Source organism: Petaurus breviceps, unplaced genomic scaffold (assembly GCF_028583685.1).
Source record: "Petaurus breviceps papuanus isolate PSGF00001 unplaced genomic scaffold, PetGlider_PUasm1.0 175, whole genome shotgun sequence".
Taxonomy (NCBI): domain Eukaryota; kingdom Metazoa; phylum Chordata; class Mammalia; order Diprotodontia; family Petauridae; genus Petaurus; species Petaurus breviceps.
Genome location: NW_027185764.1, coordinates 32,706,046 through 32,722,246, shown reverse-complemented (window position 1 = coordinate 32,722,246; position 16,201 = coordinate 32,706,046). Strand labels below are relative to the sequence as shown.

General features: G+C 38.2%; 2 protein-coding genes across 2 annotated transcripts in view; one reads left to right on the top strand and one right to left on the bottom strand.

The window, feature by feature from the left end:
* LOC138159088 (V-type proton ATPase subunit S1-like protein) overlaps positions 1-3,063 on the bottom strand; it is a 28,271-nt gene extending 25,208 nt beyond the window's left edge. Inside the window, exon 1 of the mRNA XM_069085406.1 lies at positions 2,900-3,063. Within this exon, the coding sequence (XP_068941507.1) occupies positions 2,900-2,994 (95 nt within the window). The 5' untranslated portion in view covers positions 2,995-3,063. The remainder of the gene's footprint in view (positions 1-2,899) is intronic.
* Positions 1-16,201, top strand: part of LOC138158808 (small ribosomal subunit protein uS12) — a 334,707-nt gene that overhangs the window by 295,905 nt on the left and 22,601 nt on the right. The gene's annotated exons all lie outside the window — the stretch shown is intronic.

Below are 16,201 nucleotides of genomic sequence, written 5' to 3'. Positions count from 1 at the left end.
TCTAGCACTGAGTAGACCATAGTAGGCCCTTAATAAATGAAGGATGGGTGGATTGCATTTAATGTAGGGCAATGTGTTCACCCAGAATAACCCTTATCAAGATAGAGAACTACGGTTTACATTTGTACATACATATTTATAACAGAGGACATCCAATTTGGGATTAAATTAATATAATTATAATTCTTATGTTGTCATTTTGAAGTTATTTTGATCACATATTGTTCTTTAGCATCTAGAAAAAATTGGCCAAGATATGTATTAAATATTCATCTGATAATAGATGGCATAATTAATAGGTTTGTGCCAGACAAATGACATCTGAATTTGAGAAAAAAGGAATTGAAAAAGTCAGAAAAAGCAAAGACTGAAGATGGTATTCCAAAAAAAATATTACAGTGCCATTTCTCAGTCTAACTCTAGCTGGAAAGTAGTCATATTAACCTGTGGGAGAAGGGAGCTTTTCAAAAAGATTCATACAAGGAAGACATCTCCCACTCCTGGACCTGAGTACAATGTTGCTACACAAGCCATCACTCAGAGGCAGAGCTCTGGGGTAGGCTGGCCTACCTGGGGATTTTCCCAGGCATACTGTACAGCCCAAGGATTTCCATTCTGACAGATTTCTTAAGTGACTCTGAAGGTTGTGGGTCACCTTTAAGGATGTCTAGGCTGTTTTCTTATTTCTGAGCCAAAGATGGCTTGCCTCCACGGAAAGATTTTAAAAGGGGAGCAAAAGGGGATCTGATTCTCTCTAGACTTAAGGAAATTTATGATTTCCAGTCAGAAGCAGATTAAGACCATCTAGGCCCACTCAGCACAAAGGCTTTGAGAATCTTTCCTAGTTGTTTGTAGAGATGAATAAACATATGAATAAATGAAACTGATTCAAAATCAAAGTAGGAAAATCCTTAGATTAAATTAGGTGATGACTGGATCTGCTATTTGGGACTTTGGTAATGCGTGGGACATGGGTGTAAGTTGTGACAGGGTTTAGATATATTAAATCCATTTTGCTTCTTGTGTTACTTTTTTAATAAATTTTTTTTTAAGTTCATGGGGCACCCAGATCGTGGAAGAGGCCAGCCACAGAACTGGGAGAGGCCTAGAATGACAAGGGATAGATGAGCCTGAGCCAGAAATGTGTGGAAATGGTACTGATTTCAGACTTAATAGCTTCCAAGAGACCACAGGGTCCCTAGCTACCAAGGGCACTTTACTTGGGGAGCATGTATCCGCCCACAGGCACTGTGCAGAATCAGAACCCTGAGACCAGGTCTCCAAAATTTCTTCAGAAAGATGGTTGGAGTATAACTGTAACCAGCATCTAAATAAACAGTTTGAAACCTGTACTGAGCAGCACAAAAGAAGACCAATTTGCTTAATTTCTATTCACCCAGGAGGCCCCTAAATATGTCTAAATTATCTCTTTGGTTCCTCGTTTATAAGGAAGAATTGGGCCTTATATATCTCAAAGCCTTATTCTGCCTTCATTTTTTTTCTTGATCCATCATCCTTCTCTCAGGTTTCAGAATTTTCAATCATCACACCAATTGAACTGAAAAATATCTTTAATTTCAGACATAAATTTAATAGGATATTTATACAGTGAGAAACAGTCTGGTGCTGCTGTGGATAAAAGGCCAGGGTTGGAATCAGGAAGACTTTAGATTCAAGTCTTTCCTCTGACAAATGGTAGCTATGTGTAAATCTCCTGACCTCTTAAGGGCCCAAAAATTCTCTGACTCTAGAAGTTACAAATAAGCTGCCAGTCTGCATTAATGGAAGCAGTTTCCACATCTGAGAGCTCTTCATAAGGCTGAAATCATAGACCTGGACCAAATACATCCACATATACACAAATGATGCTAGCATGGAAGTGTTTCTATTATGTGTGTGTGTATGTATGTATGTATGTATGTATGTATGTATGTATGTATGTGTGTGTATGTATGTATCACAGATCTGGCCCAAATGTGTATGTTTAAATACATACACATATACATGCATATAAGCAATATATAATAAATATATAAGTTGATCAAATATGTTTGTGTACATATTTGGTCAAGACCTTTAAGATACACATATGTAACATTTCAGCATAATACACAGTCAATTATACACAACTCTGCTTTCAAGGAGTGCCTGTTACTAACCTGAAGAGGAGTATTAATTGATTTGAACATAGCCCAAAAAATACTTGAAATAAAATCTATTGTAGTTTTTTTCTTCATCAGTTATTGATTCAAAGTTCTTTTAATACAACTTTAGACAGTTCACCACGTGCCCCTCATTGTCTGGTATGTTCTATCACTTCTGGGAAGCTAAATGTTATTGGCAATTGGGAAACAAATTAATTTTGCTAGTTAGCTTTTGGAAGTTGGTGCTACAAAAGTAGTTTCATTCCATGGTTTCTGTCTACATTCCCCCTTAAGATACAAAAGAAAATTCCAAAAAGATAATGGAAATACAGACAGCATTTTCATCTGTCCCTCTAATATACCTGTAAGGGGAATATTAAAAAAAAAAAAAACGAAAAACTTAATATAAAAGAAATAAGGAGAATGCAACCTCAGGAGGGGTCATTATTTGAAGACATATACATGCACACACATTCTATGTTGCAGAATTATTTCTGATCACGGAATAATAATATCTCACATCAGGCATGGTCCGGGTTAGACTTTTGTTTCAAAGATGGGGAGATATTTACTTTGCCTAGAGTTCAATACTTCTTAGGATTTGAATTTAGAATACATTAATCACATCTGCCTATTTTGAACTGCAATTAAAACTGTAATCCGAACTGTGCAGATACAAAGTAACTGCAGAACTCTAATTTCGCACATGCATTCACTCTCAGATGTGGGACATGAAGAGATGTAAAGACACTTACCTGATATTCATGCTTGCAAACATTTGGTCTGCTGTCAGGGAAAATCCTACAGATAAAAAAATGAGTGAAAAGCAGAAAGAGGTTTTTCTTTCCATCAAGAAATGAATCAGTTTCTTCACTCCAAGCACATCTGTTAATCCGTGAAAACAATCAAAGGAGAACGAGGGAGCGCTTCTTCGTGCCATGTGACTGAGATCTCATTCCACCAATCACAGGCAGCCCCTGAGCCGGACTGTATTGTGCAAACAGGGAGACCTCGCGCGTGGATACCTGGAGAAGCACATCAACCAGCTCTCTTTCAAATGCTTCAGCCAAGTGAAAGAGGGCTAGGAAGGAAATGTGGTGGGGGAAATGTGACCATTGAACTTCTTTTTAAAAATAACAGTGTTTTTACATTGTCTGATGACTTTCAAATAAAGATCTCAAAGTGCTTTTGCAGAAACTATTAATCTTCACTTAACTCTGAAAATAGAATGGCCAACCCGTAAACTACCGTTTATTTGACTGGGTACATTTTACTGGTAGATAAATAAGCAAAAGGCTCTGTGGCTTGCCCAAGGTCACACAAGCAAGCATTCTGGCTCTCAGTTCCTTGCTCAATTCATTACACTCTATTTCCTTCCCAAACAAAGAAGGGGGAAAAAATGCTCTTAGAGCTCAGAAGCCTCCAGGAGGTGTCTTACATAACATTTAGGATGGAAATGCCTGGATAACTTTAATTTGCAAAAAGAAAAAAAAATTCAAAGATGTTAAGTCAACAGCTGTGAAACTGGCAAATCTTGATCTTTAATTAACTCAAGTGCTAAAATACTTGAAGTAGATATGGGTTAGAGAAAAATTAATTCCCAGTGAGATGATTTGCTAACTGTCAGAAAAGCTTGAGGAGGTCTTTACTGTATATTAATACAAGTGTCAAGGACAAACTGCATTTGTTTTAGCAGATTTGTAAAATGTGTAATAAAATTGATCATGGGATTTTAATTTTTACTAAAAAAAAAAGCCTGAGGCTAAAATTATAACCAAGGGGAAATGTAAAGGGTTTGTTTTCAAATTACTTAACATATCAAGAATATTTTTAAAGAAATTTTTAAGGATGAATAGAAAAGGTCAATGTACAGAAGTGATTTAAGTACTTAAGACAACAAAAATAAGCACCAATATTTACTAGACTTTTCTACCTTCTTGGCTCCTCCTCACAAACCTTTTTCCCACATGAGAAGTCATATAACAAGGCAGTTTTCAGAGGAAGAAATCGCAGCTATCAATAGTTCTATGAAGAAATGCTCCCAATCACTAATAGAGAAATGCAAATTTAAAAAGCTCTATGAAACCATTTCACATCCATCACACTAAAGTTAACGAAAAAGGAAAATGACAAATGCTGGAGGGGATATGGGAAAAAAATGTACACTAAGGTACTATTGGTAAAGCTATGAACCAGTTCAACCATTCTGGAAAGCAATTTGAGACTGTGCCAAAAAAAACCTATAAAACTATGTATACCCTTTGACCCTGCAATACCTCAATTAGATCTATACCCTCCCCCCCCAAAAAAAAACAAAGAAAAAGGAAAAAGATTCATATGTACAAAAATATTTATAGCAGCTCTCTTCATTGAGGGGATATCCATCAGTTGAGAAATGACTGAATAAGTTGTGGCATATGAATGTGATGGAATGCTATTGTGCTATAATAAATAATGAAAGGGATTGTTTCAGGAAAACCTGAGAATATTCATATGAACTGATACAAAGTGAAGTGAACAGAACCAGAACAATTTATACACTAAAAATAATTTGGAATGATGATCAACTATGAAAGACTTAGTAACAATGATCCATTCCAAAGAACTTGTGACAGTGATTAGCTGGAGGCAGTGGCTGGAATTCCATCACATGGAAACACCTGCTGTTCTAGTGGGGCATGAGTTCATAGACATGCCTGTCATTCTAGTGAGGCTGTGAGGCATATATGAAGAAGTTAGGATATTGAGGGGGGGTGGGAGGGTTGCTAGGTAGGAACAGTGGACATGCTATTCAGTGAGGTCCATGATTGAGTCTCAGGGCAATGGTGTGGTTAAAGCCAGATTGTGTGGTTAAATCAGGACATGCCTGCTGTTCAGAGAGGCTCATAAGGAAGTTAGAATATTGAGGCTGGGGGCAGCTTTATTAGGATTCCCATCAGGACCATTTTGGGAGCACTGAAAGCTTGCAGATGCCCAGCCTGTTCTGGAGATCTTGGAATAACAATACTCAAAACCCTCAAAAAAGCAGAAATAGGACCAGACCACATCTTTCCTAAAGTGTGGCAGATCCAGCCCTAACATCAAATTTAAAGTGAGGCTGAAAGTAGGATAAAGTAGGCTAAAAGAATAGGCAAATTAAAAAAAAAAAAAACTATTGTGGTGGTGAGTATGCCACAAGGAAACACACATAATAGAAAAGACATAACACACAAAAATCCACCATTGCACCTCATTCCTTCCTCCCTTTTTCCAGTGCTGTAGAGACCCCAGCTCCAGGCTATGTAGGTTTGTTTGGGACTTAACGGTCAGTTTAGCCACAGCCCTTCAGGGACAAAAGCCTGCTGGGGGCTGTAACTGAGAAGCACTCAAGGAACAAAACTCTGAACTGCTAGTACCAGGGAAAGCAGGCTCTGAACTGCTTGTGTAGGGAGGGCCAGGGACTGAGGAAGAGAGGGAGTGGGACAAGGCACCAGGACAGGAAATAAATTTAGTTATTGTTTATTTGGGGAGGTGTACAGCACACAACCAATCCTGAGGGAAAGAACACAACATCCAACCTGGACTAGTGTGATCACTCAAAAGTCAGTTGGGGCAGAGACTAGGCTAGTGAACCATGAATTGCCCATTGTGACAAGAGGCTGAGACACTTTGAGATTCAGCTCCTAGGGAAGCCACAATCAGAGAGGAGGGAGTGAAGAAGTAAGTAATAAGGAAAATAAGGAAGGGGGGTGGGGAAGTACTAAAGACTTCAGGAAGAAGAAAATTCAAAGACCTTGAACATAAACAGATTAATCAACAGGAAGAACATTAACAACCAGAGCAAATATGGCCTCTAGTTCTAGGAAATGAATTTATGCATCTCTGAATAAATGCTGCAGAAAGAGAAAATGATACAATAAAGGAGGTACTGAACTTGAAGACAGGCTACTCAGAGACAGCTTTATGGTCACAGGTCTCCCACAAAAACATAATGGACGGGAGAAAAAAAACAAAAATAAAAACACTATACAGTATAATGAAGGAAATAATAGGGGACAATTGCGCAGAATTTCTAAACATAAAAAATGAAATTCTAATGGAAAGATTTTACAAATCACCTCTAGAAAAGAACCTGAGTCAGTGAATTCCAAAAACATGTAGTGTTCAAATTTATTCAGTTCAGAAACAAGAAGTTCTGAAAGCCAGGAGAAAGACCTTTAAAGACAAAGGAGAGGACATGTGAATAACACAGGGTTATACCACACCCATTAGAAAAAGGAGGAAGGAATGGAATAACATGTTGCAAAGTAATTTAGCTCAGGATGCCACCCAGGGTGACCTACTCTGCAAATCTGAGTTTAAAAGATAGTTTCAATAATAAAAAGGGGTTTACAGCTTTTTTCAAAAGAAAAGCGAAACTGAAGAGGTTTTGGTTTGGGTTTTTTTGCCTCTTGAACCCTCCAAACCAAAGGAATGCAGGAGGAAAGAATAAATGAGCAGGCAAGAACAGTTAACAGCAACAAAGAGTGACAACGGAGAGAGAAGCAGGCGATTTCTTTCTAAATGAACAAAAGGAAATGGGTAGGCAGAAATATGGCAGAGGTAACAGTGAATAGGACAAGAGGGTGTATTGTGAATAAAACCTGGTGACCCTGCCTGCATGTGAATGCTTCTTCTCTGGGGCTACATTACAATATGGAAGGTTATATAAAGAGGACGGGCATCAAGCTGGGGTCATATAAGGAGCTAGCAATGAAGAGAAAGTGAGCTCTGCCGTCAGAAATAGAAGAACCTATAGGGGTGTAGGTAAGGATAGAGAAGACTGAAGAGAATAGGGAAAGGAAGGAGGCCTGGCTTTGGAGGCAGGAGGGGATTCCACAGAGAAATGTTCCTACAAATGAAGAGAAATTGCAATGCTGAGGAGAGAGAGACCTTATACTGGATGAGGCCTGGGGGATTTGGGGCTTGGAAACTCTACTTGACTTAGGAAGGGGAGGGGAGAAGTTGGAACCTCTGGGGATAACTGACATTTGGAGTATAATACAGCATGGAAACAAGGAGGAGATTTCCAGGCAAATGTAGAATAAAAGGTCAACAAGAAAGGTTATAGATCAGTGTAGGCTGAATAATGGGGGGGGAGGGGGGGGCGGGACAGTGAAGGGCCTTACCTAGCATTGGGCAGTGCTAGGTAAAGCTGATAGAGCACCAGGACTGGTGTCAGGAAGACCTGAGTTCAAATCCACCCTCAGACACTTGCTAGCTATGTGACCCTGGGCGAGTTACCTATCTCCCAGGGTTGTTGTGAGTATTACATGAGAGAATAATTATAAAGTGCTTAGCTCAGTGCCTAGCACATAATAAATACTATATAGATGTTAGCTGTTATTGTCATTGTTGTTAATAATTGTCATTGTTCTGGAAATGAGACACAATAAAAAAGGAGAATCCATGGGGTGATGGCATGGCAGAAAGGACCTAGAAGTCAGAACCTAGAATGGATACCTTGGAAGCTTTAACAGCATGAAGAACACAGAGAAAGGAGAAAGACCAGGTAACTATAGGAGTCATGAATCAGAGAATGAGGGGTCTAGAGTAAACAGAAGGAGAAGATAAATAATGAGGGAATGAGAGAGATTCTTTTTGGAAGGGGGTACCAAAAAACAAAATTTAAAAACTAAGGAACAAGACTTAAGAAGGACAGAAAAAGAAACAGAAATATTAAGCAAGAATAGGGAATCGGGGAAGTGATCAAATGGGAAAAGAAATCTTTGAATCAAATCGCTCTGATAAGGTCTTGGTATACAAGATATATAAACAATTTCTGTATAACTAATAGCCATTCCTCAAAAGAGAAATAGTCGAAGGATATGAATAAACAGCTCTTGAAAGAACTGCAAAGTATTCACAATTACATTTTTAAAATTCCCCAAATCACTAATGATACGGAAAATGCACATCAAAACAACCCTAAAGTTTTACCCCAAGCCCTGTAATTTGGCAGAGATGACAAAAATTTGCAACACTCAATGTTGGAGGAGTTGTGGAAGAATAGGCACACAAATACATTGTTGATGGAGCTGTTAAATGGTATAACCATTCTGAAAAGCAATTTGGAATTATGCAAATAAAGTAACTAAAATGTCCATACCCTTTGAACCAGGAACTCCATTACTAAGTTTATACCCCCAAGAAAGCTATGGATAAGAAAAAAAAATCCCATATATTGCAAAATATTTATATCAGTACTTTGTGTAATAAGAAAAATTGAAAACAAAGTTGATGTCCATCAGGGAATGGCTAATGCTGGACAACTAGGTGGTGCAGCGGATAGAGGGCCAGGCCTGGACCCAAAAAGACCTGACTTCACATCCAGCCTCAGATGCTTATTAGCTGTGTGTGGGGCAAGTCATTTAACCTTGTTTACCACCATTTCCTCATCTTTAAAATGAGCTGGAGAAGGAAAATGTCAAATCAATCTAGTATCTTTGCCAAGAAAACCCCATATGGGATCACAAAGAGTCATACACAATTGCACAACAAGAAGTAAAAAAAAAAAAAGTGGTACATAACTGTAATGGAATATTATTGTGCTATAAAGAAATGATGTGTGTGATGAATATATAGAGGAATGGAAAGATATATATGAACTGATACAGAGTAAAGTAAGAAGCAGACTCAAGAAAAAAGTATGCATTGTAACTGCAAAAACGTAAATAGAAAGAACAATGATACAATAAAAAAAATCTAAAGTAAATGTAAGAAATTGTAAAGATCAAGTGAAATTCAAATGAAAAGATGTAAGAACACACTCAACCTATCCCTTCATGGAAGTGGGGGTTCCACAAGTGTTATACATTGCATGTGTTTTCAGACATTTTCAACGTATCAATCAGTTGTACTGCCTTTTTTTTCTTTTCATTCTCCCCAGAATACTCTGTCAGATGGGATGGCTCCCTGGGAGGGCAAAAAGGGTGTTATGGTGATGTGAGAAAGAGAAAATATCAATTAAAAAAACTTTTTTTAAAAAACAAAAGGACTAAGGGGGGAAAGTAATAATCATTTAAATAGTGCCTACTATGTGTTAGGTACTGTGCTTAGTGCTTGTATAAATATTATCCCATTTGATCCTCACAACTCAGTGAGGTAGGTGCTATTATTATCTTCATTTTACAGCTGACAAAACTTAGGCAAACAGAGGTTAAGTGACTTGTCCAGAGCCACACAACTTAAGTGTCTAAGACCAGATTTGAACTTAGATCTTCCTTATTCCAAGCCCAATGTTATATCCACTTTCCTAACAGCTTCGTCTGTAAGCAAAAATAGACTGCTTACATTCAAATATGGGGAGATGATGTGTCACCTCTGAATTCGACCATCATACCAGTTCAGAGTCCAATTAGACAAGGTCTGGAACTGGTTCTGTTATGACATGGTGATTCAAAAGAATGGAAAGAGAGGGAAAGAGGAATATATTGGTGGGGAAGGTGAATGGTAAGGAAGGTCAGGGAAAATCATCTCACATAGTCAGGGTACACAAGGAGACATCTATACAAACAAGGATGGAGGGGGGGGGGAGTGGCTGACACTTGAATCTTAGCTCTCATCTGAATTGCTCAAAAGAAGGGAAAATAAACATACATATACACACACAGTTGAATGAAGAGACAAATCTCACTCAAGGAAAAGGGGAAAGGCGGGGAGGAGTAGCTAGAGGAGAGGTAAGTTAAGGGAAGGATTAGTCCTAAGCAAAACAAATTCTAAGGATATACAAATATATTTATGACCCTTGTAGAGAAAGCAAAGGATGGGAAACTGGGAGGGTGTCCATATACTGGGGAATGGCTGAAAAAAATACATTATGTAAATGTGTTGGAATATTATTGTGCTGAGCTCTTATCGGTGTGATGACCAAACAAGACTCCCTAGATCTGATGAGGAAACATGCTGCTTGCCTCCTGACAGGAGGTAAGAGATTCAGAATTGAGTATGAGGAAAAAAAATGAGGTGGGGGGAGGGGAGAAGAAGGGGGAAGGGGACATGGAAGTTTTTTTGATTGACTATGTATGTTTTGATTTTTCTGACATTCTCTATTAGGGGTTGGGGTGGGGTAGGAGGGTGAGAAGATGGATCTTGTCTGATTAAAACAAATATAATAACTTAAAATTTATAATTTAAAAAAAAAGAGGGTAACTGCATTTTCTTTGAACCTGATATTCTGCTCTATTGACAGGAATTTATCCTTATGTGTTTAAAATTTACTTTGAAATTTCTTATTGAGCAACAGAATTGCTAAATTATTGTGCTGAACTATTGCTTAAATGTAACATTGAGGGTGACTATTGGGACTGACCCAGGAAGAGAGAGATTAAACTGCTTTATATGCCAAATTGAGGTTTATGTCTACAGATTTATAGTCAAAGGATAGTTATTGATTCATTTTAACAACTTCCCAGAACAGAGAGAATACATTAACTTGATTTTCTCTGGAAATAATAATAATAAATAATAATAACTAGCATTTATACTTTAAGATTTACAATGTACTTTACAAATATTATCTCATCCTCACAACAATCCTACAAAGTGAATGCTATTATCACCATTTTACAGATGAAGAAACTGGGGCATATAGAAATTAGGTAACTTTTCCAAGGTCACAAGGCTAATAAATTTCTAAAGCTGAATTTCAATTCAGGTGCTCCTGACTCCACTATATCCTATCCACTGTACCATCCGGCTTCCTGGCCAATCAGAAGGAGTCAGTGCTTACTCTCAAATTGCTTCTGAGAGGGAGGTAGCAGAGAAGGCACTTCCTTACTTTCTGCGCAAATTCCCACCCATGAGAAGCAATATACACAAATGAGTTAAACAGGAAAGTGCTTTGCAAACCTTAAAGCACTATATAAATGCTAGTAATTATTATATACAAATAACATAAACTTGTGCCGTAAACTCCAGAAATAACCTGATACATTTTTTGTGTCCTACACTAGAATCTTTTATGTTTTTATATCCCAGGACCCTAAAAACAGACTAGGTTTGATCTCGGGGTCCTGACTCCGGAGGATCATTCTTTTTAGTTCATTATCTCACATCTAGGTAAATCTCCCAGTATAGTCAGGATATAGCTTATGTGTGAGTGTCTCCCAATGCAGCTGAGAATACTCAAGGTCACGGGTATGGCCTGTGGGACAGATAATCTCCACTCACCCTTTCCTCCCTTCCTGAATGCCAAGACCAAACACAAGGGATAAAAAAGGGGAGTCCTAAAGAAATCAAGAGAGCAAAATGGTTTTGATTTGCTTTCACAGCCCATGTGGATTGAGAAGTCTTCCGGCAAGAGGTTAGCTCCTTCAATCTTGGTCAGTCAGTCATCTTTCAGAAGCAGCAAGATACCCTGAGGAAGAGAGAGGCAGCAACAGGAGGGTCAAGCCTTCTTGACCACCACCTCTTCTCCAGTCCTGGGCAGGGATTCACCCTAGGACCCTGAGCATTGGGGAATAGCAGTGTCCCTCAGGTGATTACCCTTTCTTCCAGCTCAGCTATTGCAGCCATCTTCAAGGATGGAAATTTCTGAACAAAAGTAAGGACTGACTTGTCCTTTTATTTGTATTCCCAGGTCATTGCACATAGTAAGTGATCAATAAATGCCTTCATGTTCATTTTTCAGTTCTCTGTGTCCTACTAGCTAGGGTGGAGAGGCAGCCCCTCACAGATCTCCAAAGCGTCACACCCCACAGTATTATCAAGTGGCTTTGAGGAACACATATAATTGATCCCACTTAGAATGGGAATAAAATTCAGTGTGTATGAGTGTAATAATATTTTAATTCAACATTATTATTGAAAAAACTCTTCCACTCTGGAAGAATATTTAAAGAAACAAAAACAACTTTGCTGATAGTTTTCACACTCCTTTTTAAAAGAGTTGTCACACTTAAACTGTGATTTTCTGGGAGCAATTCAACTCATGACTTTGAGGGGAATTAAATTAAAGGAGTGAAAGGGAAATGTTAAAAGAGTTATTGTGCATAGAACTACTTGCCATCGGTTTGCCCTCAAAATGATACTTCTTTATACTGATAGACCAAGATACCCTATAAAGGTATTTGAAAACTGGGGTAACACTGAGTTTTATATACATGCTTCTTTTGTTATAGCTTTAACTTAATTCAACTGACATTAATATATTAAGAGCCTATCCTGTGCAGATAGGTGGGCTAGGCATGGGAGTAAATAAAGAAGAAACAAAACTGGTCACTATCCTTGGGGGAGAAGGCACATACCCGAACAGCTGCGATAGAAAATGATACATACATAGCGGAGAAATGTAGACCAAGTAAGATAAAAGGTCCAAAGAGGTGGGAGGATTTCCTGGTCCTAGAGTTCAGCTTCACTTTGTTTTGTACATTGTCTGTACTCTTTAAAAAATTACATGTAACATGAAAATAGGCTTATCAAAATCTATTCCCTACTGACTTTCATTATAATTTCAAAGATGTGTTCCCAACATAAAAAGCCACCAACATGTAATAAAGCTAATACCTAAGAAAGCAATTCATTTTAAAGAATATTCTCCTTTTATTAACATGTACATTCTAAGTTCAGTCAATTCTCTGAATTCTACCCTAAAAAAGTATTAATCAAAGTGGTAAACAAGTAAAAAAAATTAATGTACATTCATTTAAAAGCATATATGTGTGTATATGTGTATTAAATACATATTTATATGTTGCAAATAGTCTTACCTGGAGTTTTCATGATCCTAAGGGATCTATATTTAAGTCACTATATCTAATTATACTTTATGATTCACTAACCACCATTGTCCCCAAGATGCCCCCATGCTACATACAAAACCTTCCACTACTCCTGATTTGCTAGTCTATTCCTTTAAAGAGGCCTTGAACACAGAGGTAATTGTGCATTGTGATTCCCCGTGATGCTATAGTTCTGAGGTTGAAGGGACCCAAAGGCTGCATGGGGAATCAGTGGCCTTTCGCCATGATGTTCAGTGAGTTGCATATGCAATAAGAGGAGGAAGAAAAATCTAAAAGGGATGGCGGTCATAAGGAAGGTGGACCAATGGCTAAACAAAGTAATCCCACTGCTAGTTGAACACTAAGAAAATCCAGGAACAACCCTTGGAGTTCTGAGAGTCAAGATCAGGCCATGGTACCATATAGCTTCAGGATGAATAGCGTAAATATAAGGATGAGGACTGAGAGAGAGAGACATAGCAAAGAGCTGGGAACTCAGAGAGGAAGAGGAGAGTATCTAACACTGCATTGACCCTCCAACCCACACTGGCTATTCACAAGACAGATCTGAGCCAAACATCTTGAGGTGACTGAGACTGAATCCCTGTAGGAGAGGAAGAAAAGGTACTGACCAGGAGAAAGGCTTTAACTATTCCCTTCCTACCTGGACTCTGAAGTGAGTCCCTTTTCTGTTCTTTACTCACCTCTTAATAAAGTAGTTCTATGTTTAAGTGCCATTTTTAGCCTAATGCTTGCAGAGAAATTGTAGCTTCTTAGTGCAGAACTAGAAATAAGTCAAACTCAGGTATTCCCAGGGATTCCCTGAATAATGACAAAGTGAATCTTTACAGTAGATATAATCAGATCGTCATGGCAGAAGAAGATAAGGAGAGAACAGCCTTGATCTATCCGTCAAGGTTTTACTAATTTGAGGCATGTCTCAAGGGATTTATTGGGCATTTTTCAGCTGCTCATGGGAAAAGAAATGTCAAATACAACCCAAGTGGTCCCTTCCCACAGAGGATCTTTAGTTCTGGATTCACACAGACCAAGTTCAGTTTTGGGGGAGGCTGATCTCAAAGAGAGACTTCTTTCACATGCTCTGGCTCATTACTCCCAACCTGGAGCACTGGAGCACGGAGAAAAAAAATCTTTAAAATTAAGTTTACGTGTGGCTCATGTCTTGGGTCTCCCCTAAAAAGAATGAACAGTATATCTTCTAGAAAAGGTTCTCAGTATCTGCCCCCAAGCATCTGCCTTGTTCATGGATGGGTCTGTGCCATCTAGAACACTCACCATTCCCTAGGCTTCCCTTCCTTAATCTTTCCCTGTTGGGTTTTTTAGGTTTGGGTTTTTTTTTTTTCTTATGGCGTTGTAGAGACTCATTCATCCTCACTGAGTGACTATAGGAAAGTCACTCACTTCTCTGGGTCTCATTTTTTTTTCTATTAAATTGAAAATAAAAGAAATTTGTATATTAAAATGGTATTTAGATATGAAAAACAGTTAAATGTTATAAAATATTTAATAATTTAAAATAATATTAAATGTTAAATACTAAAATAGTAAAAAATTTGATGTCATCAATAAATTAATTGGGATGCTTTTTGTGCATTTGTCCATATCCCCAGTTCTGAATAGTTCTTTGGGGGCACGGGAAATCTTAAGCATTAACCTTTCAGATGTTTCCCTTAATGCCTAAAACTAAAGACATCCAACAAAGAGATGGAACAGTTTTTAATGGACTCAAATGCCGTGTAAACTCTCAGCAATCTCACTTAGAAATAAAGATCTAATTTTTTTCCATCCAAGTTCATGGACCCCATTAAAATCTATCCATAGACCCCCTAAGGGTCCATGAACTCTGGGCTAAGAACCCCTGCTCTAACACATAAATGCAACCTGTATGTTTCTCCAGTAGGTCCCTGACAATGAAGATGGCTGTCCAAATCATAGTCCAGACAAATCTCTTCAGGTAGGGGTGCTCTGAAACATAGGAACCCCAAATTTCTCCAGTGGCTACTTGTAACAGCAAGAACTCTAACATACCCAGGATGGCTGCTAGCACAGGTTCTTTGATCTGCTTTTCTAGAGGAAAGCAACTCAAAAAGGGTTAACAATCTTACTGTAATCAAACATACACACACACACACACACACACACACACTTCACTTAGTTCAGGGGAAAAAGTCAGCACCCTAAACTTCAGAAAATATAAATAGAACTACAAGCAGAGGAAAAAAAAAGACAGAAAATAACACAATTCAACAGAGCAGCAAACAGGACTTCTAGCTTTCTCACCATTGCATACATACAGTGTTAGCAGAAAGAGAAGCATCAACATGTGGGTTTTCAAAGCTGGGGGGCTCAATGGCTGCCCAGAGTCTCATTTGGTCAAACACATAACTCTTGACCCAAAATGAGCCCCAGGGTTAGAGAACATCACAACCTTTGAGACCCCCTGCCTCATTACAAACAAGGTGTGGGTCTTCTGAAAAAACAAGCCTCCCCTAAACAAGTTTCTCTTGTTGGGCTGCAAGTGAGGACCATTAAGGGACAGGGAAGATCTTCAAATTCCCTTACCATTACAATACTCCAAAGAGATATTAGAAGTCACCCAATGATAGAATAAGAAGGCTAATTTTTCAAAGAAATCAACCAAATTCACATGAGCCTCACATACTTGTGAGGCTCCTTAAAAGGAATAAAGCACTTGGGTTAATTGGAATCAGTCTTTCAAATCCTAGATGATACCCCAAGATGTAAGACAGGTCCTAAGGGGCCCCTTCAAAGAGGGGCTCCAGCAGTGGACTCATGCAGATTAGTTTCAGTCTTGGAGGAGCCTATCTCCAAAAAGAAAAGAATCAGAGTCTCTTATACTCTCTAACTCATTATGTCCACCCCAGAGTTTCAGGGAAAACCTCTTAAATAAACCTTATATATGGCTTATATCAAGGGCTTCTCCCAAAAGGGATTAATAGTTATCCTTCCAGAAAAGGTACTTGATGTATAAAGTAGATGTCAGACATAATAGATATAGGACAGCTATTTATTTCCTCCACAACAAAAGAAATGCTAAAAAAAAATTAAAATTAAAAAAAACTTATTTCTCACATCAAAATCCTTCAGACAGCAGGTGTTGGCTTCCTTCGACTTCCAAGAAGACAAAATGTGCATAAAACATTAAAGAAATATACTGAACCATTTTCCCCCCACATCTGTTTTCAACGCCTTTTAAAAAAAAATTCAGTGTGAATCTTAATTTTTTTTTTTGTGCCTTGGAATCTTAAGGCTCTGAAAGGAACCCCTTTCTAGCTC